Source organism: Terrapene carolina, unplaced genomic scaffold (genome assembly GCF_002925995.2).
Source record: "Terrapene carolina triunguis isolate 2854851 unplaced genomic scaffold, T_m_triunguis-2.0 Scaffold85, whole genome shotgun sequence".
NCBI classification, from domain to species: Eukaryota; Metazoa; Chordata; order Testudines; family Emydidae; genus Terrapene; species Terrapene triunguis.
Window position 1 is genome coordinate 12,277,832 of NW_020664436.1, and position 23,633 is coordinate 12,301,464.

At 43.4% G+C, this 23,633-nt stretch overlaps 1 protein-coding gene across 1 annotated transcript in view; it reads right to left on the bottom strand.

The window, feature by feature from the left end:
- The window catches only part of PRKD3 (protein kinase D3), an 87,612-nt gene that overhangs the window by 6,901 nt on the left and 57,078 nt on the right, over positions 1-23,633 (bottom strand). Inside the window, exons 9-16 of the mRNA XM_026649632.1 lie at positions 22,865-22,988; positions 21,108-21,185; positions 18,552-18,828; positions 14,984-15,036; positions 14,127-14,199; positions 10,178-10,284; positions 9,375-9,536; positions 8,073-8,171 (exon numbers count right to left, since the gene is read on the bottom strand). Of these exons, the coding sequence (XP_026505417.1) occupies positions 8,073-8,171; positions 9,375-9,536; positions 10,178-10,284; positions 14,127-14,199; positions 14,984-15,036; positions 18,552-18,828; positions 21,108-21,185; positions 22,865-22,988 (973 nt within the window). The remainder of the gene's footprint in view (positions 1-8,072; positions 8,172-9,374; positions 9,537-10,177; positions 10,285-14,126; positions 14,200-14,983; positions 15,037-18,551; positions 18,829-21,107; positions 21,186-22,864; positions 22,989-23,633) is intronic.

Consider the following 23,633-nt stretch of genomic DNA (forward strand, 5'->3'; position numbering starts at 1 on the left):
GGAGCATCCAAGCCATAAGATGGACAGCAGACAGGTGGGGATGCAGGAGTCAACCGTGGTCCTGCAAGATCAGGTTGGGTTCTGATGGTAGTGTCAGAAGAGCCCTGACACAGAGGCTCTGCAGATTGGAGAAAAAATGGTTACCTATCTTTCGTGACCATTGCTCTTTGAGATGTGCTGCTCATGTCCATTCCATTCTAGGTGTGCGCTTGCCCATGTGCCTGGTTGTCGGAGATTTTTGCCTTAGTGGTATCCATAGGGTCGACAGTGGCACCCCCAGGAGTGCCATGCTCATGTGCTGGTATATCAGGCACTGCTGACCTTATACCCTCCCAGTTCCTTCTTGCTGGAAACTTCAGCAGGGGGGCAGGACAATGGGTAATGGAATGGACACGAGCAACACATCTTGAAGAACAGCCATGAAAGATAGGTAACCGTTTTTTCTTCGCGTGCTTGCTCATGTCGATTCCATTCTAGGTGACTCACAAGCAGTGCCAATGGAGGTGGGCTCAGAATTCACGGTCTTGCAGCACTACCCTGCCAAAGCCAGCATCGTCCCAGACCTGCTGGGTAAGCACATAATGGAATGCAATCATGTGGACAGACAACCAGGTAGCAGCTCTACAGATCTCTTGGATCGTCACCTGAGCCAAGAAGGCTGCTGATGACTAAGGCTGCAAGTTTGTCATGGAGGTCATGGATTCTGTGACCTCTGGAGCGGCTACCGCCCCACTCCCCAGCAGCAGCAGGAGTTTGGGTGTGGGAGGGGGCTCAGGGCTGTGGGTTGGGGCACAGGAGGGGATGAGGGCTCTGTGCAGCGCTTACCTCAGGGCAGGGGGGCACTCCCTGGAAGCAGTGACATCCCTCAGCTCCTAGGGAGAGGCTCGGCCAGGAGGCTCTGCATACTGTCTCTGCCTGCAGGCACCGCCCCCATAGCTCCCATTGGCTGCAGTTCCCAGCCAATAGGAACTGTGGAGCCAGCGCTCAGGGAGGCAGTGTGCAGAGCTGCATGGCCATGCCTCCACCTAGGAGCCGAGGGATGTCACCACTTCCGGAGAGGCGTGGAGTCAGGTAGGGAGCCTGTCAGCTCCGCCAACCCCTCCTTCTCCCAGCACCAGTGTCCCCTCCACCCCCCGTGGCGAGCTGCGCCCCACCCCCCAAGATTTAATCAGGGGTATATAGTACAAGTCATGGACAGGTCACGGGCTGTGAATTTTTGTTTACTCACCATGACCTGTTCATGACTTACTAAAAATACCTGTGACTAAAACATAGTCTTACTGATGATGCTCCTACTCTAGTCAAGTGAGCCTTGACTATTATGGGTGGAGGCATATTCACCTGCTCATAGCAGTATCAGACGCAGGCTGTGATCTAGGATGAAATCCTTTGAGCAGACACTGGGCGACCTTTCATCCTGTCTGCCACTGTAACGAACAGCTGTGTTGACTTGCGAAACAGCCTTGTCCTGTCAATATAGGTCAGTGCCCTCCTGACGTCCAGGGCGTGTAACTTATGATCCTCCTCAGATTTATGGGGCTTAGGAAAGAAGACCGGTAAGAAAATGTCCTGGCCAGTATGAAACTGGGAAACCACCTTGGGCAGGAAAGTTGGATGCGGCTGCAACTGGATCCTATCTTTGTAGAACACCCTATAGGGCGGTTCTGACGTAAACGCCTTGATCTCAGACACCCTGCGAGTGGACATAATCACCACCAGGAATGAAACCTTCCAGGAGAGAAGGAGAAGAGGGCAGGAATCCAGAGGTTCAAAGAGAGGTCCCATGAGCCTAGACAGCACGAGATTCAAATCCATGGGGACAGGGTCCCAGACGTGAGGGTAAAGACACTCCAGACCTTTCACGAACCAAGCCATCATGTCATGAGTGAAGATTGACCTGCCTTGGAATGGTGGGTGGAAAGCCGAAATAGCAGCCAGATGGACCCTAATCGATGACAGGGACAAGCCCTGAAGTTTGAGGTGCAGAAGATAATTCAGGATAACCTGCAGTGAGGCCTGTTCAGCTCGGACATGTCATTCCAAAGCCCAGCACATGAATCTTTTCCACTTTGCCAGGTAAGTTGCTCTAGTGGAGGGCTTTCTGCTACCCAGCAAGACCTGTTGCACCCGGTTCGAGCACTCCCGCTCTTCTGCATTCAGTCATGTAGTAGCCATGCCGACAAGTGCAACTCCTTCAGGTTGGGTGCAAGAGACTGCCGTGGTCCTGGGACAGCAGGTCTGGCCAGAGAGGGAGCTGCAGCGGCACAGCTACTGAAAGGTCCAGCAGCATGCCAAACCAGTGCTGGTGAGGCTACTCGGGGGCTATCAGAATAACCTTTGTTCTGTCCTGTTTGATCTTCACGAGGACTCTGTGGATCAGTAGCACCAGCGAGAAGGTGTACATTAGGGCTACGGACCATAGGACCAGGAAAGCATCTGACAGGGAATCCCTGTCCATCCCCTGGAGTGAACAGAACACGTGGCATTTCCTGTTCTGATGGGACGCAAACAAGTCCACCTGGGAGTTCCCCAAATGGAAGATCATACTGGCTGCCTTCGGATGGAGCGACCACTCGTGGTGAGACAAGAAGGTCCTGCTGAGGTGATGTGCCAGCACTTTCCTGGTTCCGGGCAGGTGCGCGGCTACCAGATGAATAGCATGCGGCACACAAAATTTCCCAAAGGCTCAGAGCTTCTTGGCAAAGGGCTGACGACCTGGCTCCGCCCTGCCTGTTGATGTAATACATCACAGCGGTATTGTCCATGAAGACCTGTACTACCTTGTCCCTCAGGTGGGGCAAGAACGCCTAGCAGGCCAGATGAACTGCCTTTAGCTCCCTCCCTGACATGGATGTGAAGGGCCAGATCGTCCCACAGCCAGCGACCTTGAGTGCTGAGCTCGCCCAGATGCACTCCCCAGCCCAGGACCAAAGCATCTGAGACTAGGGTCAGCAGGAACGGGGCCGCAAAGGGAACACCCTCCAACTCTACAACCACCACTCTAGGGATGACAGGATGCGATCCAGCATCTTGACTACCCAGTCTAGGTCGTGTCTGCTGGGGGTGTAAAGTGATGCCAGCCGCGCTTGCAGAGGCTGGAGGTGGAGCTGGGCATGACTGACCATGTATGTACAGGCGACCATGTGGCCCAACAACTGCAGGCAGGTGTGAGCCATGGTGAGCAGGTGGTTCTTCACGTGGGAGACCAGGTCCGACATGGCCTGAAAGTGAGCCTCCGGAAGAAAGGAGGCTCACATGGAGTCGAGAACTGCCCTAATGAACTCTATTCATTGAGCTGGCCTTAAGATGGATTTTTTTCTCATTTATCAACAGGCCCAGGTCGCGGCAGGTAGAACGCACCAGATCAAGGCTCCTTTGTAGTTGTTCCCTGGACCTGCCCTTGATGAGCCAGTCATCGAGATATGGAAAGACCTGGACTCCTTGACATCTCAGGTAAGCGGCCACTGGCGCCATACATTTTGTGAAGACCCTTGGTGCCGATGAGAGGCCAAAGGGTAGCACTGTAAATTGGAAATGGTGTTTGCCCACTATGAAATGGAGGAACTGTCTGTGACCTTGGAATATGGAAATAGGCATTCTTCAAGTCGAGGGCAGTGTACCAGTCAAAGAGAGGTTACAGTTTGTTGTTTTCTGTTTCTATTTTCTTTACCCAAAATAAGCAAACAGCAAAGCATAAAAATAAGCGCCAATAAACAACTGCAAAATAAGAGCTGGCCAGATTGGAGGCAGAAGAAAAAGAGAAAGGATAGATGCTAATACCAGAAGTGGCAGTTAGAAAATGTTAAAAACCCTAAGCTGAAGCCACCCAGAGAAGAGCCATGGAGCTAAGACAGCAAGAAGTTGAAGCAAGAAGAGAGTCATGGAGCTGAAAGACCGAGGCGGAGGAGGAGAAGGAGAAGAAATACAATCTGGAACTGTTAGCAAAACATAGAAAGATCTCAGAGTCCCCAGCACCTCCCTCCACTCAATGAAGCCTCAGCTGGGACCAGTTGTGTCCTGCATACAAAGAGACAGGTTGCATTCACGAGTACTTCACCACTTTTGAAAAGCTATGTGAAGTTCAACAGAACCAGGATAACCTAGCATCTGCTGGAAAAAACAGGGATAGGAGAAATCAGACCAAGACACAATGGGTATTCTGTTGTTGACAAGGCAGTCAAATAGACTCCTTGGAATTTCCAGGCTGTCTAGAAGAACCCAGCAAAGAAGAAAAGCAAGGAGGTGGAGGTTTCCTCCTACCATTTTCCTGGAATTACTCTGTGGGAATTCTATACCACTGAGTACGCACAGAATTCATGTCCCCTGCAGATTTCTTTGCTTCCCCGCAGAAAAATTACTTGTGACGGGGGAAACAAAGGGAAGCCACAAAGGTAGTTACACATCCATCCCCAGTGAGGGCATGTCTTTGCAGGAGTCCGGAGCAGCAGACAGAAAGGTAAATCACAGGGGCACCCCAGCCGGTGGCTCCTACCCTGCGCTGGGCTCAGCGGCTAGTCCCAGCTGGGCTGGGGGAGGACAGGATTTCCTCTTCCCCTGCAAGAAGCGGCCAGGAGTCAGACCCATCCCCAGAAACCTCCCCAACTGCATGCACCCCTCACCCCCACACACAGTTCTCAGCCGTGGCAGGGAAGGGTCACTACGAAGGGAGCTGCTCCCCCGGCTGCCCAACCCCCAAGCATCTGGACTCCCATACCCGGACCCCCCACCCTGCCAAGCCTCACCACCCCCCGCACCCAACACCCCCCCGCCGAGCCTTACCCCCTGCATTTGGAACCCTCCCACACCAACCCCCCTGTGTCCAGACATCCGCCAAGCCCCTCCCCCCTACATCCAGACCCCACCCCTGTACCAGACTACCCACTGCTGAGCCCCCTGCACTCAAACCCCCACCCCCCTGCACCTGTGCCACCTCAAGCCTTGCACACCCAGACCCCCCCGCTGAGCCCCACCCCCCACACTCAGACACCACCACCCCCCGCTGAGCCCCAACCACCTTCACCTGGACCCCCCCATCCCGCACAGTCCCATTCCCCCCACATTCCCTACTGAGCTGTCTGCACCCAGACTGCCACACACAGAACCCTCTCACCCCACACCTGGACCCCCCCACACTTGGATCCTGATGGGCTGAGCCTGTTTGCCCCACACCTTGATTGGGGGCCAGTACTAGGCGTGAGAGATTCTGTCCCGCTCACTATCTTGGTGCACCTGATGTGGAGGGGCAGGCTGCGGGGTGTTTCTGAGGCAGGGTCAGATGTCCTGTGTCAGGGTCAGATGCAGTCTCACCACCAAGTCCATGTCCCCAGGGGTGGGGAGCTGCAGGGTGGTTTCCCACCTCCATGCAGACAGTGACCTGTGCTCCCCACTGCCAGGCTGGAGCCTCCACATTTATTTATTGACAAATTAAAATATGCAGAGTTTTACAGAATTTTAATATTGTGCACAGAATTATTTTTTGGTGCAGAATTCCCTCAGGAGTACTGAAACGATTGGTTTGTCTAGCCATGAAATGTGGGCATCATTGGCACGACTAAGGGCAAAACTGTTTCTTTTTAGGGAATGAAGTGTAAATTCCTAATGATTTCATCGTTGCCCTGGAATCTCTGAGACTGCGAAGCATCTCATCAATCTACTGAGAGAAGAGGATTCTCACAAGTGAGATTCTTTATAATCTGTTGGACTTCCTACAACAGACCCAAGGACTGAAACCATGAAAACCTGCACATCGTTATTACAGTTGCCATGGCTCTGGCTCAGAATCCACTCCATCTAATACAGCTTGGAGGGAGGTCCTGGCCAGGAGTTTGCTCTCTTCCAAGATGGACTGGAATTTCTGCCTGGCATCCTCTGGTATCTTGACCGTGAACTTCAGAACATTGTCCCAGAGGGAGAATCAGCAAGGCCTAACGGTTACAGATACAAAACTGCAGGCCAGCAGTGGAATAAATCTTTCTACCAAAAAGGTCTTCTGTTTTCACTTTTTTATTTTTTTGGGGTAGAAGATAGCCATCCCTGATGCACTCTTTCATTTATGGCTGAGACAACCAAGGAACCCAGTGAGGGATGGATGTAGAAATATTCATAGCACTGAAAAGGGTCATGGTACCCTCACTCAATTCACTTGGCTGTCGATGGCAGAGAAGCATTTGCCACTACAATCTTGTGGGCTCTAGTATGGTTTCATGTACAGACAGAGCCACTCAGGAAGGTCCTGCTGTCCTCAGTATGTCCAGTCTATGGGAACCCTCTTGAACCACCTTGACCTGGATGTCCAGAAAGAAACCAACCCTCTTTAGCAACTGGTAGGCCCTTTAGTCATCCTAAAGAAGCAATGACACCCCAGACATCACCGCCTCATCAAGTGATGAGGAGGAATGCAAAGAAGTCTGAGTTGGAGCTTCCTGTACCTCCCCAGGTGGAGGTTCTGGTATATGAGGATGCTCTTGATCAGTATGAGCCTTGGTACTATGGGTAACATCCTGAGTCTCCTTATGGGAGATATCCCATCATCTGCTTGGGGATCTAAAGGGAGGAGAACCAGAGAGGATCTGATGGTGAGTTGAAAGCCCCATGAGTTTCATAAATCCATTGGTAGGGTATAGGACCCCACCCTCTACCAGCCCAAAGATCCAGATCCCTGGACTACCATGGGACCTCTGCCAGGTTCCAGGAGCTGAATCCTCTAGAGAAAGGTGAGAAATGCCTTCTAGCCCTGGAGCGAAAGGCACAGGAGCCTACCTTAGTCTCCAAGGAGGAACCCAAGTTACCTGCCCAGAAAGACGCTGTGCCACACAGTGCCAATGTGCAGTATTGTGTCTCCAGAGACATCAGTACTGGTGACAGCATGCTGGGCTTGCCTCTTGATGGCACCAGGCAAGCAAGCACTGGAAGTCTGAAGCCAGCCACAGCACCAATCTTACTTGCAGGTACATCTGATGAAGCCTGAGGCTCAATTGGTACCAGACGACTTGTCTCCTGCACTGCTGAAGAATCCAGTACTAAGAGGGGTAGCAGGTCTCACACCGTGGCATCTGCCTCCAGCGTCACCGGTACCAAGAGATTCTCCTGATGATTGTATTGCAGAGGTCAGCCTCAACGGTGCATGCACCGGAGTCAATGACCCTGGGTTAGATAAAGTCAGTATCCGTGAGCACCTCTTCCCCAAAGACACTCTACACTGCCCTCCAGCTTGCTTGCTGATAGACAGCACCAGTGACCTCGATCTTTTGGAGGAGGCTGGCTCTTTCAACACACATTGTCCATGCTTCTTCCTTGTTACCAGGGAAGGGGAATAGCACAGAGTCTCTGCAATGTCTGGAGGGGCACTTCTGACAGAGACAGAAGTACTTGATGTCCACCCCTTTGGTCCAAGGCTTGAAGTTTCTACAGATATGGGAACAGTCTCAGATGTGACCCCCACCGAAGCACTTTAGACTGCTGCAATGAGGGTCACTTACCAGACTTCTCACAGCCAATGCAAGCCTTAAAGCCCAGGTACCAGGAGTTGGCAATCAGAACAAGCAAGAACTGACAATCTAAGCAAAACTAAGTTAAATAACAATAAAACTTTACTCTAAAGGTCTAACTATTGATAACTACACTAACTATATACAAGAAAAAAATCCCTGACAAAGAGAATATTAGCAACCCTGCCAATCATGGGTGGTTAGAAGGGACTGAAGAGGGTCAGGGGCAGCTCTGCCCTTTATATCATTGCGCAGCAGCATGAGAACACATGCACCACCCTGATAGGTACCAGTAAGGGAAAAATCTCTGACTCTGGCGCACTCGGCTGGCACACACCTGAAGTAAAATGAACATGTGCAATCACTCAAAGAAGAACATCTATACTTATTCAATAAATCAGTACACAAAATACATAGATAATTCATAAGGTAACAATACAGGCAGCTCACATAATTCTAGTTATATTTTGGGTGAAACATCAGTAATACTGTCCTATGACAGATCATTTTTAAGCTCTAAATTCTATATTTCTTCTTTAGTGGAACAGTGATTTAGGATGAAACATTTGTTAAATTTTCACTCACCTGAGGGAATGGTTCTGCTGATGCTAGTAGTACATTTTCTGGTTTTAAATCACAGTGCACAATATTCTTGAAGTGTAAATTTCTCAAAGCAACAAGTATCTACAAAAGGAGGAAAGGTATTTTCAAAATGATTAGGACTGTAAGTGTCTAAGCACCAAAGATCAGACACACAAAGTTGTACAATAATTTAGAACTGTACAGATTTCTCCAATTTGCTGTGCTTTCACATTGTGCAAGTGCTTTTTTTTTTCCTGATCAAAATCACAATTGTTAATTTTGTTTGGGGGAAGGCAGTTTTTGAATATTTTTATACCACACATGGACCATTATGAAAACTTAATTTGAGGTGTCTCCTTTAAAACATAACCAATTACTCCTTTGCTGCAGGATGGCTACCTTTAAATCTATTATTGTGTGTCCAGGGAGGTTGAAGTGTTCTCCTACAGGTTTCAGTATATGGTAACCTCCCTGGACACACAATAGCAGATTTAAAGGTACCCATCCTGCAGCAAAAAAACTTCAGGACCAGACTCCAAAGAGAAACTGCTGAGCTTCAGTTCATTTGCAAATTTGACACCATCAGCTCAGTATTAAACAAAGACTGTGAATGGCTAGCCCAGGGGTCGGCAATGTTTGGCATGCGACTCGCCAGGGTAAGCACCCTGGCGGGCCGGGCCAGTTTATTTACCTGCTGACGCGGCAGGTTTGGCCGATCGCAGCCCCCCACTGGCCGCAGTTCGACGTCCCGGGCCAATGGGGGCGGCGGGAAGCCGCGGCCAGCACATCCCTCGCCTGCGCCGCTTCCCTCCACCCCCATTGGCCCAGTGGGGGCTGCGATCGGCCGAACCTGCCGCGTCAGCAGGTAAATAAACTGGCCCGGCCCGCCAGGGTGCTTACCCTGGCGAGGCGCGTGCCAAACGTTGCCGACCCCTGGGCTAGCCAGTTACAAAAGCAGTTTCTCCTCCCTTGGTGTTCACACCTCAACTGCTAGAAGAGGGCCTCATCCTCCCTGACTGAACTAACCTCGTTATCTCTAGACTGATTCTTGCCTGCATATTTATACCTGCCTCTGGAAATTTCCACTACATTCATCTGACGAAGTGGGTATTCACCCACGAAAGCTTATGCTCCAATACGTCTATAAGGTGCCACAGGACTCTTTGTCGCTTGTTAAAGCTTTGTCTTCTTTAAATAATGATTGAATCTAGGCAATACCTTGGGCTAAATTCTACTCACACCAGTTTAAGAAACCAAAATCTGGCCCCTCTTCTTCACAGAAGCAAACAGAGATGGAATACCAACCTGGGTGACCATGAACTTAGTGATTCGTTCTGGCAGCCGACTTTTCTCACTAGAAAGAATCATCTCCAGCATATCTCCATGCAACTTTTCCATCACAACAAACACCCGTTCTGGGGTTTCAAACATACATTCCAGGTTTACAATCCCAGGGTGGTGCAAATTCTAGAGAGTTACAACATTCACATGAAGAACAAAAAAGATACAGCATTGATTGAACAGTAGGAAAATTACACTTATACTGAGCTATAAAATCAGAAAGGATATATAAATGGAGAGTTAGGGATTAGAAACAAAGGGTATGAGGCAGAAGGCATTTCAAGGTGGCAAGATTTAACAAATGAAATGTGCCAATTGCCAATATTAAGATTACTTTTGTCTGGAAAAGGAAATATCTGAAGTGGACAATTTTGTATACGATACAATCAGACAGGAATATAAAGTAAAAGAGCAAAATGTTTGTATGGATTGATGGGCAAGTCATGCAATCAACAGAACAGAAGTCACATGAATTTCAGCTGCTGCTTCAGGGAGGCCCCAGAAAGCTTAAGTACATCTTCTCCCTGGGTCTGTGCTGGCAGTAAGTAGACAGCTGCCAACAATAAGCTGACAACTCTGCTTCCAGCTGCTCACAGACTCCCTGTCTTTCAGTGCCCCCTCTAACAGCCGGGCTCAGATTTCAAGGATTGGGTCTTATGCCCAGCTTAGTTAAGCACTTAAGCACATGCCACAGAATCACAGAAAATCTTTTCCTTTGACAGGATGCAAAGCTCAAATGTGGATTTTATTTAAAATGTATTTTGTACCTGCAGAATGGCAACTTCATTGCGAAGCTGACTTTCCTGTTTTGTGGGGAATCTCATCTTATCAATGACTTTAATAGCCACATCCCTTCCAGTCTTCCTATGTTTTCCTAAAAGAAAAGCAGCACCACCCATCAAACAGCAGAAAATCATTCTTTAACAAAGTTACAGCCCTCTTTGTGGAAATGGGTACATTTTTCACAATCATAAATGTTAATACACATGTGAGTTGAAAATTGTAACTGTGATATGAATGTAATTGACAGTAAGTACTCTCAATCCTGAAATGCAGGATTTTTCTGCAACATAAATTTAAAGTGACTGTTGCTTTGCTGTCCAATCTGTGCATTGATATTATATATATTAGGTGAAACTCACCCCATGCAGATGACCTGCAAAAGACCTATGCGCCATTAAGTCTCACAAAAACCCATAAAATCCTGGCCTCTTCTATGCTGATGCTCAGGGTGGGATGGAAAAAGTTGTAAGGATTCCTCTCTCCTGTTGTCCCAGCAGCAAAAGGATACTTCCACTGTGTGCCGGAATGTGCTAGAAGGTACATCCAGCTAATTCACTGGCTGGCAGGCCATATGCCCAACAGGGTATAGTCTACATGAAGAGGGATATGGTAGCCCAAGCAGGTGTGCTGCCATCTGGAAGCTCTAAATGACTGGTTAGGGAAAACAGGCTGATCCGTGGGGGTGTGGGTGTGGGTGTCTTGCTGTGCTATGTTTCACCTCAATGGAAAACATTATACCCTACACAGACAGGATGTCTCAAATGCTGATCGTGCAGCTGCCCACCCAGCACCCCCACCCATACTCAGTTGTTTCCTGTAATGTTAGAATTAAGCCCTCAATGAAGAGGGCAGGTTAATGAGGTCAGACACAGAAGGACCTTGGTAATCTAACACACACATCAATATTAAATCTAGAATGAGATTGTAACAAAAACAAAAGGGAATGTCTGCTCAGTGAAAGTGCTGAAAACTCTTTTAGAAAAACGTATAAAATACACAGAAAAGTCCACAGCTATAGTGTAAGGGGCACAGAGAATACTACGGTGCACTTCTAGATAAATACTACAAGGAGGTCAAACTACTGCTATATAAACAACCTAGCTAGACCTCACCTGGAGTTCTGTATTCAGTACTGGTGGTCATGGCTTAGTAATTGCTCCTGAAGGTTGTTGGATGGAGCAGTCAACATAACAATGTACCTGCCTTAAAGATTTATATGATGAATAAAGGGTTAAAAAAAGGCTTATTTCCACTGGACAAAACGAGTTAGACTTAATGGAGGCCTGACTGAAGTTCCAAATGGCAACAAAGTAGCCAGACTTCAATAATTGAAAAGTAAAAATAATTAAATCAGATTAGAAAAAACTAGTACAATGAAAAGCTTGCAATATATCCTGGGCTGATAGAAGAAATGGCATGAAGGTTGAAATCCTTCCAAGGAGTTTAGGAGATCTGTTTTGAGGCATTCAGTATCAATACCAAATAAAACCCTTGGTTGACCTATGGCAATTCTGAAAATGACATAAATTGTAGCCACCTGTACGGGTTAGAAAATATATATATAAAATTAAAGGAAGATGTTCTAGCTCCACTAAACATCAAATTATATCAAAATGCCACAGAAATAAAGTCAACAGTGGACTAGACATATTCCTTCTGGATACTGGACTTCATTAAAGAACATCAAACCAGGAGACAATATTTGGTTAAGTAAGGCAGAACAGACCAGAGCGGTGCTAATACACAGGTGAAGGATTAACATTAAATACTGTAAGTGGGTTCAAAATGGCTTTAAACATAGCCCTTTAATCTGGTATTGCTGTCAAATCTTACACCAGTAAGAGATCACCCAAATTTTCTCCCTAGCCCCACAACATTTTTTACACCTTTCAAAAATGAAAGGTAATGTGAATAGAGGGGCAAATAGAAATAAAAGCTAGATATCAATACACCTCTACCCCGATATAACGTGACCCGATATAACACAAATTCGGATATAACGCGGTAAAGCAGCACTCCGGGGCAGCGGGGCTTCGCGTTCCGGCGGATCAAAGCAAGTTCGATATAACGCAGTTTCACCTATAATGCGGTAAGATTTTTTGGCTCCCGAGGACAGCGTTATATCGGGGTAGAGGTGTACTTCAAAATGTATTCAATTTTCAGTATCTACAAGTTCAAAATTTTGTCCTACATTCTGAAAAAAAAGCACAAATTTCTCTCATACCTAGAAATAATTAAACCAATAGGATGTTCTATGTGAAATTTTCTAAAATACGGGAACACAAAAATGAACCAAAAGTATTTTATTCACTACATGTTAACTAGAAGGATGTAGATCCAAATTTTAAAATGAATAAGAATATTCCTATTTATGGTATAATGATTACCAGAACCAACCTGTGAACTGTTGGCAATAAATAGTGTAGCAGTGTCGGTTCCAGGATATTAGTGAGAGAAGGTAGATGAGGTAATACCTTTTATTGGACCAACTTCTGTTTGTGAGAGAGATAAGCTTTCAAGCTTACACAGAACTCTTCTTCTGGAGACAAAGAGCTCTGTGTAAGCTCAAAAGCTCGTCTCTCTTCATCAGAAGATGGTCCAATAAAAGATATTACCTCACCCAACTTTGTCTCAGCAATAAATAGATCAATGCAGTCAGAACGTAACGTAAAAATAAGACTATGGTTATAGTCTCTTTTCTTGCTCTCCCATTTTCTTTGCGATTGTAGTATCTTATATGTGTTACATCATACATGCATTTTTAAATGGTGGAGTGAATTAAAAAAGATTTGGACAAATGCTTCATACAAGCATTAAACATATTGGCTTAAATAAGTATTGAATCAAGGAGTAATTGTACTAAACATCAAGAGGAGTTTCTATACGAAGAACAGTGTAATTATGGGAGTAGATCAAAAAATGATAAACGGGGAAATTGTCTAATTCTGTCACAATCTCTCTTTCCCACTCCACGCTCCCACCTTAAAAGAGAATCCTTACACAAAATGTCATGTTACCACTTTCCATGGAGTCCAGAAGCAAAAGAAATTTCTGTCAAGACTGGTGTACAGCTACCAGCCCATCAACTTATATCTCCATCACAAAATTTTCAGAGTAAGAAGAGTATTAATAGCACAACTAATATACAGAAGAATTAAAGTTTCAATGCTTTGTAGACAATGAAGGCAAAATGGAAAGGAGGTTTTCTTTCTTTACATTGACCTTTAATTACTGTTCTTTTGCCTCCTTTCTTGCTTTCTGATAGGTGGAGTCTTAACAGGTAACAATGAGGGGGGATTTGATAGCTGCTTTCAACTACCTGAAAGGGGGTTCCAAAGAGGATGGATCTAGACTGTTCTCAGTGGTACCAGATGACAGAACAAGGAGTAATGATCTCACATTGCAGTGGGGGAGGCTTAGGTTGGATATTAGGAAAAACTTTTTCACTAGGAGGGTGGTGAAGCACTGGAATGGGTTACCTAGGGAGGTGGTGGAATCTCCTTCCTTAGAGGTTTTTAAGGTCAGGCTTGACAAAGCCCTGGCTGGGATGATTTAGTTGGGAATTGGTCCTGCTTTGAGCAGGGGGTTGGACTAGATGACTTCCTGAGGTCCCTTCCAACCCTGATATTCTGTGATTCTAATGATTCTGCTCTGGGAAGAGGAGACATGAAACAGAAGAAAACTAGCAAGGACTGTTCCGATGATTTTGTCTCGTTTCCAGAATTTCATTTGCTCATGATTTCACATTACAAACAAATAATATGTTGTAACTTAAGCATTTTAACACAAAAGATTACAACAGCAGAGCTGTATGTCATTGACAACTCAGATATGAGTAGATATATGAAATGTGACTGTAGCTAATATACGTACACTAGCCAACTACATCTCCCGCATGAGCACATATAAAAGCAAAAGTTCACAGTAACTTACCTCCATATACAATGCCAAACTGACCGGAACCTAGGACCTCATCAGCAAAGATCTGATACACAGAGCTGATATCCTATTGCATGAAAGAGGTAAGCCACAAACATTAGAAGCAATCAGAGAACAAATGTCCATTTGGAGATTCAATGATACTGGCTAAATTGTTAATCATGCTTTTAACAAATAGTTTGAAATTAAAGTTGCTTTGGTAATTTTAAAACTATGGGGCAGATTCAAAGCTGCTGTAAGTTGTCGTATCTGCCTCGTTGTATTTAACACTATGGTGACAGTACAAAAGTATTCATTTTCTTTACTAACTGACATATATACATAACATACACTTATTATTCTGAATGTTGGCGAATATCTGCTCTCTCATTCTTAAAAATTCCAGAACACACTGTTAGTTCAATCTGTTCTGGGTTCTAATAAAGACAGTCAAACAAAAGGTTAAAAACCTGTCTACTAACATTAACTATTTTTCACTCAAATCTCCTGCCCGTAAGTAAAGGAAAATATAAAAAATTAAGCCAAAGTATTTGGAGTATTATTGCATCACCTACAAATGTATTTTTCCCCTTGTGTGTGTGTGTCTCATTAGTTTGGAAAAGAAATAAAAGGGAAGGAACTTTCTCTCAGGAAATTCTAGTCATTGTATTACATATGATGACACACACTCACCAAAATATCAATGATGTCAATAAGGGAGACTGCTTTTATGTACCTAATGAGAATAGAGAGTTCCATGGCTGTAAAACCTTTAGGTGTTTTACCTTGACCGTTTTATGAGACATTCTTTCTTACTATCAATTGCTTTAAAAGAGTTTGGGTACATAATACCATTTTTGCACATGACTCACCACATTCTCCTGGATCTGGCAATTTGAAACAGAGATGCTGAGAGATAACTCCTCTGCAATAAGAAGGAAAATATAATACTATAAGAGAATAAAAAGTCAAGTTTTGTTACTGGTTAAAAATCATTTAACAGACTTCTAGCAATGTAGCTAGGGTGAAAAGCTGTGCACTGGTGTTCTGCAGGAAAAATATATATTCAGACTCAAAAGTCACATGTTGATTTAGACAAACTGGTCTGGATTTTGTTTTGTGAAGCAATAGTTCAGGATTAGTAAAATGCCAAAACTGATGGGAAAAGAGGTAAAAAGATTAGAACAATTTGTACAAGACCAGGAGCTGGAAACTGAAGATGAAAGTAATTTGCTTACTACATCGTAAATTGCAGCAATTCTCTGGTAGCGGTACAGAAAAGTAATCAAGTGACAAAGTAAAATAGATCATTTATCTTAACCAAAAGGAAGTGTTAGCTGTCTGCAGAGTTAAGGAACTTATATGTAATTGAGTAGGTAAATATAAGGAACTAAGAGAAGGAAAATATAAAGTCAAGCAAGATACAGACGAGCATGATAATTTAGAAAATATTATCTGTGCGAGTTCTATTCTAAATGTTAGTTTTGTAGATCTGCTGTAGGAGGACATAATTCTGCAAAATTTGAGAGCAAATCTGGAAGGTTGATCATAGACCTCTTCAAGTAAAAGAAGCAGACATGGAAGTTGAGAGCACACAACATTTCTACTGTAAGTCTTCATCAGAGAACCAACTTTGACATGAAGTTTAGGAGTATAACCTCAATGTACAAGGCAAAAAAATAGACAAAACATAGCAACAATTGCCTTTTCCTTTGACTTCAGGTTGGAGTCAAGCTTCTCAACAAAAGGACAAAGACTAATCTGCCAAGTGAATTTTCAGACTATGCTGAACAAATCCCTGGACAATATGAATGTCAGGCATATGTCAAACCAGAAAGAGCCTTGAACTCTAGGAACACAATTCCAGAGCACAAAGAGAAAGCCTGTTGCTTCCTCTCTTGCCATCAATGCTCCACCCTCAAATCAAGGCTCTACAGAACTGGCATGTTTCAGAGTAGCAGCCGTGTTAGTCTGTATCCGCAAAAAGAACAGGAGTACTTGTGGCACCTTAGAGACTAACAAATTTATTAGAGCATAAGCTTTCGTGGGCTACAGCCCACTTCTTCGGATGCATCTGAAGAAGTGGGCTGTAGCCCACGAAAGCTTATCCTCTAATAAATTTGTTAGTCTCTAAGGTGCCACAAGAACTGGCATGGTAACAAATACCAACTCACTGGGATTAGGTTTCTCTGAATATTGCACCTGAACCAGAACCTCTACAGGTTCACGCATGTCTAATGATTGTACTCTTCTACTTGAGACTGGTTAGGCCTCAGTTGGGACAAAATATTCAATTCTGGCCAAGAAACAGTTGAGTTCAAGAAGAAACAAACAAAAATTGTAAGAAATTTAGAAAATAACATCAAGATATACATAGCCTAAACTGCAGTAAGGATAAAATAGTTAAATGGAAGAGGAACTTTGTAAAATCACCATTACTGGAGTTATTTAAGACTACATGTGACACCCATCTATAGAGATGCTTAGAGAGCCTGAAATCAGTCCAGTTACCGTGCAGGTGGATGGTGGGCAACTAGCGGCCCCTTCCAGATAAGCTGATTCATGTATAAAAATAACACGTAGATTGACAGTTCTCCACTGATCACATATCTGAGGAGACTTAAGAGCATAACTTATTCTACCCAATAACATCATTAATTTACATTCAAAATACTCCCTCAGAAGCTGCCTATATAAGTTAATTAGTGAGACAAGGTGGGTGAGGCAAGATATTTTATTGGACCAACTTCTGTTGGTGAAAGAGAAGCTTTTGAGCCACAGAGCTCATCCAATAGAAGATATTACCTAACCCACACCCACCTTGACTTTCTAACATCTAGGGCCCAACACAGCTATAACTATACTGTGTACAACTATATGATATAAAAGTATACTGAATCTACCTTCAGTTCTCCTTCCCTCTCACTTTAAGTCAAGCTACACTCACTGGGGAGCTCTGCCATTCTAATTTATTAAGACAAAGACCTAGAGAGCCATCCTTTTTGAGGGACAGTAGTATGTCAGTGATTCACCAATTAAGAGAAGCAGCCTGGGAGCTGCAAGCTCCTTACATACATACATAAACAAACCAAAATACTAAATCAACAGTACAGATATGAAAAACAGTGCTTAGAAAACAAATTTCTAAGGTTTTTTCATGTGATCTGATACATGTATGTAGCTGTTAACCTATCTATATCCCTTACAATTTTAATATCTATAGTCAGACTGATGTTCACTGTAGCTAACAAATGCACTAAAATCACTGGTTTCCAGGATTTATCATGTTATCAGAAGGGTTACAAATAATTACTTTTGGCTTTTTAAATACCAAAAAAGGCTTCAGCCTATATTAGTATCTTAGAGCTAAAGCTGAGAAGGAGATTATATTTAAAGAATGGTAAAAAAGCTATAGTAACAAATCACATTTCACAGAAACAATGCCTCACCATAATTAAATACCAATATGGTGTTTGTTAGATATGCATCACACGAATTTGAGAGCATATTTTGTTTTCAGAATCTACCTTCACTCACTGATTGAGGGCAGCATCTGAGTGTCACTCTGCTGCTGATATCACTACCCACATAGAAAGGTAGGGTTCTGATAGTGTCAGAGGTAAACTAATTTATCCCAGGATTCCCTGCAAATTTAGTGACACAACAGGCGGATGAAGGAGCACGTGGGCACCAGCAGTGGACAGCATTGAGGGAGAACTCAAGTGTGGAGGCATAAGCCTGAGCTGGGTGACAATATGAATGCTGTTGCCAAGAGGCTTCAAGGAGGCACTTGGAGAGATTGACCCGGAATATCTGGTGTTCAGTGCACCAGGGATAGTGAATCTGATGCTCTGTGTGAAGAAGGGTGAGGAAGGAAGGGTGGTGCCTTTCTTCTGCCTTTTTACAACTTCAGTGCAGCAGGAGTTCATCCCACCACTGGCAGTATTTACAGCCCATTATCGGCTCCCTTCCTTGTCCTTATAGCTAGGGTGTAACTACAAAGGGGCATTACAGATGTGAAAGGGATAAGGGGGACAGTATTTGATTTCTCACAAACTTAAAGAAGTTGCACTTAAAGTAACAACCAATTTTTTTTTGAAAGTTTATATTAAAAGAAGTACTTTAGTCATGATCTGTATTAAATGCACCAGCCATGTGTGAATTTTACAGTCCTACAATAAAGATTTTGTAATATGCATTCATGATAGAAATGACAACAGATTCTTAACTACGGTTTGGTGCTGCAAGAGGTGAAAAGGTTTCTTTTCATAGTTAAAATAAAATTCCATGTGTGTCTAAAAATTAAGTAAGGCCCCAATTCAACAAAGCATTTACATGAATACTTCACTTTAAATACATGCTTAAATGCTTTACCGAACTGCAGCCTAAATCAGTAACAGCTTCAGTATATGAACAACAGTGCCTTGTCTGCCTGCTTACTGTGATCTTTTCCTTGTCCTGTTGCAGTGCACACGCTAGCTTGAGGAGTGACTGGCATCAAAGCCTGACGGATGGCTTTCTCCCAGCTTTGAGCTACGTCAGATCCAACTCCAGTGGCAGCAAGAACAGGATTGTGATGGCTGTTGCCATTATTTTCGCCAACAAAGTACACCATGGTGTCAGTGATGATCTCAAAACAGTGTGGGTTGCTGCCCTGCACCATGTTTGAGAAATCTCGAGGCTGATTCACCTGGAGAATTTCTGAAAGTGGAATCTCCTGAAGAAAAATATTAAGCGTTAAAAAAATTGAAAACGTACATGTAGCTATAACATATTGGAACTCTTTCGTGAAGTTAGGAGTCATTACAGTTACTGAACTGGATGTTTTCGTAATGTCAAACTTCATATTGCTACAAACTCCCCAATTTTCCCAAACTGCTCTATACAAGCCCAGAAAGATTTCCAATCTTGCTGCTTATCTCATATTTAGGGCCCAATCCAGTACTCTCAAGTCAAACAGAAACATCATTAACTTAAATGGGAGCACAGTGTAAGTAAACATCATGGGATCAGGCTCTTAGTAATAGGACTGTGTTTTATTTTTTTAAATAGCGGTATTATTTGTATTTGGGCCAGGACCTCATTGCATTAGGTGCCGAATATACACATACAATCATTTTTATAAAGAGTTTACAGCTACGAGAAGATACAACAAGTGAGTGTGACCAAAAACAAGAAGGAATAGGAGACAAAGGACAAGAGCAACAGTGCCAAGAATATGTGGTTACCTAGGCAAGTTACATACACAATTACAAAAAACTAAAGAATTCCCTTCTATATAAATATTAAGCAATCCCACTGGCACTCTACCTTGCCATTAGCAGCTGGCAAATTACCAAAGGATGATGGCAGAAGGGGGACTTGGAGAGAGATTTGAAGAAAGAGGGTTGTAAGTTTATGGACCAGTTAGGGGAGAGCATTCCATGCGCGTGGGAAAGCATGTGCAAAGACGCTAGTAAAAAAGTGGACAAGCAGGTAAACTAGGCTGGCATTGTAGTGAGAAGACAGGGTCACTCAATAAAAGGCAAGAGCAGATAAGTAGGAAGGACAAAATTGTGAAGAATTTTAAAGCCGAGGACAAAAAGCCTTCAAGTAGTAGAAAAGTAAGAGTAAGTGGAGGGATTTAAAGAGGTAGTAACATGATGTGAGCAACGAGTGAAGAAAATCTTAACAGTTGTGTTTTGAATGGACTGGAGTGGAGCAATATGAGCATCAGGGAGGTCTGAGAGGAGAAGATTGCATTGGTCCAGATAGGAAGGAGGAGGACCTGGACAAGAATTTTAGCTGCGTGCACAGAGAAGAAGCTGGATCTTAGAGATGTTATGGAGGAAGAAACTGCAAGATTTGGACACAGCCTGAACATGCTCAGCAAGAGGGGGAAAATCTCTGCTTAAATTATAAGCACATTCTGAGCATTTCACTACAAAATGTATTACTATATTAATAACCTGCTGGAATTATTGGAAAGCCTTGACTATTTACTGATTGGCTGCACAGCAGGATGAGAATACAGAAATGCATTTAACTGATCTTGGTTAAATTACTCCTCAGAGAACAATTTCAAGTTTTATCTTAGGAACTTAAAAGTAAATACAGGAGCTCACATGAACATTTACAGTCAACATGTATAGTAAGAGAAGACCCCGGCTTTTAACAAAGCCATCTGTCAGAAGTGATTGAGCAGACCAGTTACAGAAATAAGAGAGCAGATGACCGAAGTAATATGAAGTGAAAAATCCCTTAGTAAAGTTGAGCATCATCCATGTTAAACTCCTTGTCAAGGCTCTGAGACTTCCATAGTTATTTATTTACCAATACCTTTTGTAAAAGGAATTTTATTTTCCAATGCATTCTCTTCCTAAAATCTGACAAGTCTTATCAGCTTAATCTGCAGCATGGGAGATTTATATATATTAGGAAGAATTTTTTAACTATAAAGATAGTTAAGCACTGGAATAATCTTCCCAGGGAGGTTGTGGAATGTCTGGAGGTTTTAAAGAACAGGTTACACTAACACCTGTCAGGGATGGTCTAGGTATATTTGATCTTGCCTCAACACAGGGACATGGACTAGATGACCTCTCAAGGTCCCTTCCAGCCCTACATTGCTGTGATTCTAAGCTATAGCCCCAACTGTACAACACACGATCCACTTGTAGAATGGTGTATCACCAGTTAGCGAAACTATCCAATAACTGCTAAGAAACTTCATATACTAAGCTAACACGTCTTTAAATAACAGTTTAAATATTTTTAAAGTGAGAGACATTTAGTCCAGGTGATTCCCAGAGGAATGGGAAGCATGAGCTCCTAAGGTTATAGTCCTAGCTCTTCCTATCTGGTGCCTTTGGCAAATCACAACCTTTCTGCCTCAGCTTTGATGTATAAAGCAGGGATAACATTTATCATTTTACCTCAAAGGTTTGTTGAGGATAAACTGGATGTTTGTAAAGTAACAAGTAAAGTGCTATATAACTGCTGAGTATTATTACTTACCTTGTAATATTTTGTTCCAGATTCATTTTGAAATAGCGTAAGACATTTACTATCCAGTCTCCAGTAATGTCTCTTTCTCTACAAGACATATCACAGAGTATCATTAGGCACAAACAAACAAAACTGCTAAAACTTCAGTTTCTAGACATTTAAAGTACAGAGTTGTTTTATGGTACACAAGATATATTGCACACAATGTCAGGCTACCACTGCTAGAGTTTTCAGTTTACATTGGGAGCATGAAGCAGTATGTACTTTGGGATACATACGCCAATTTTTAAAAACTCAAGAACAGTCACATTCCACAAACTGGAAAGAATGGTTACTTACCCTATGGTAACTGTGGTTCTTTGAGAAGTGTTGTCCACATGGATTCAACTCATGATGCGTGTGCCCCATGCAGGCAAGATCAAATTACTTTGGCTAGCAATGTCTGCAGGGGCCACACCTGCATCCTAGATGTTCTTACACGCCTCAGACCCAAGGGTATTAAGGCCTGAGACGGCCCAACCATCCCTCAGTTCCTTTGCCAATACAGAATCCCAGAGGAGGACACTGCAGTAATGGGGAAGGAGGATGGGTCATGGAATCCATGTGGACAACACATCTTAAAGAACTACAGTTAGTGCATGCTGAGTAACTGTTCTCTCTGTTGAGTGACTGTCCACCTGCATTCCATCCTTGGTGACTAACAAAAAGCTGTCTATTTGCTTGGAGGTGCGTACCAGGAGTCCTACTTAAAAAAAAAAAAAAAAAATGACTGCAGGATAACCAATCTGGAAGCCTCTGGCAAAGAGTAGCATCTTGTAAAGGTGTGGGCTGGAGCTCCCTGTAGCTACCCTAAAATGTACTGAGACATTCCTCAAACAGGCAGCAAAGGCTGCCTGGTCTCTAGTGGAATGAGTGCTAATGTGGAATCTAACTTGGCTAGCTCATAACTGTTTTTATAAAATTGAAGACCCACTTAGACAACCTTGGTGAGAATACAAGTCGTCCCGTAACTCTTATCAGCAAAGCCCATGGATAGTCTGGGTATGTTACTGAATTATTTTTTCTTGTTGATGCAAAAGGACAGTGTCTGTACTACAGTACCTGAGCTAAGGTTAGCTTCCCCAAGAGCTGAGTGAGGTTTGAGGGGGAAAAAACTGGGAGGTAAATGGATTGGTTGGAACTCTGAGACAACTTTGGGGAGAAACTTGGAGACTGACCCAACCATCTTGAAACAAGGAGAACATGTCATGAGAGCCAGACTCTCCTCTACCCTTTGAGCTGATGTAAGGACTACTACAAAAGCAAACTTCATCAATAGGTGGCATAGGGAACAGGTTGCTAAGGACTCAAAAGGAAGGACCCATCAACTCTGCTAACAGTATACTGAGGTTCAAAAGGGGGGAACCGGGGGGGGGGAGGGGGACATGAATGAAGCCCTTAAGGAATCTTGCCACTGTAGGATGAGAAAATACAATCTGGCCCCAGATAAGAGGAAGATACGTAGCTGTTGTTGCTAAATATACCCTTATGGAGTTGATAGACACTCTAGATAATTTCAGGGCTAGCAAACAGGGAATTGAGTCTTGCTAGATTTGCTTAGCCATATTGTTACTATATACATCTAAATATATTCAAATGAAATTCTAAACAAGGACGTCAATACATTATTAAACCAGTTTTTTTTAAAAAAGGGAAATTAATTTATTGATTTAAACAAGTAACCCTTAAAATAAAATAGATATATGAAGAAACTTCAATTTACTAACCAGGTTATCTCTGCTGGTATAGTGAACCATCCATCCTTCCTTCACCATTGTACTGCTCTTCCTCTTTGTGTGCTTGATTGACTGTACAACCCTCATTAGTGGAATATTATTGCTTGTTGATGGACTAAGTTTTAAGAAAGGTTATAACTTAATCAGAAACCGTTAAGATTTAACAACAATTATACCAGTACTATACTGTGTGTTTTCAGGAACAGACATCTTTTCTTACCTATAAATGCTATTTCTTTGATTGACAAGGTCAGCTTCTAAATAAGTTGAATGTCATTAGCTTAATGAGCATCCAGTTGAATAGCAGAATTTTTCAGCTGCAACACGTTGTCACAAGGCTCCTACTAGCTTCCCCAGTACAAATGCCAAAGCACTTACAACAGAGTGATATGTTTACAAAATTGAAAAGAAGATATGCCTGGTTGGAATGAAAATGACTAGAGAAATAAGACTTGTCTCACTAAAGATTAACTAAAGTGGTCATTTTTTTTCCTCCAACAACCAGAAAATAGTATCACTAATGCCTACATACTGTTATTCTATTCCACTGATTACGCTATTCCATAATACTGCTATTCCACTGGTCATCTGTGCCTGCACATGTGACATAAGCTGTCCATCTAGCTAGATTTCAGAGTAGCAGCCGTGTTAGTCTGTATCCGCAAAAAGAACAGGAGTACTTGTGGCACCTTAGAGACTAACAAATTTATTAGAGCATAAGCTGTCGTGGGCTACAACCCACTTCTTCGGATGCATATAT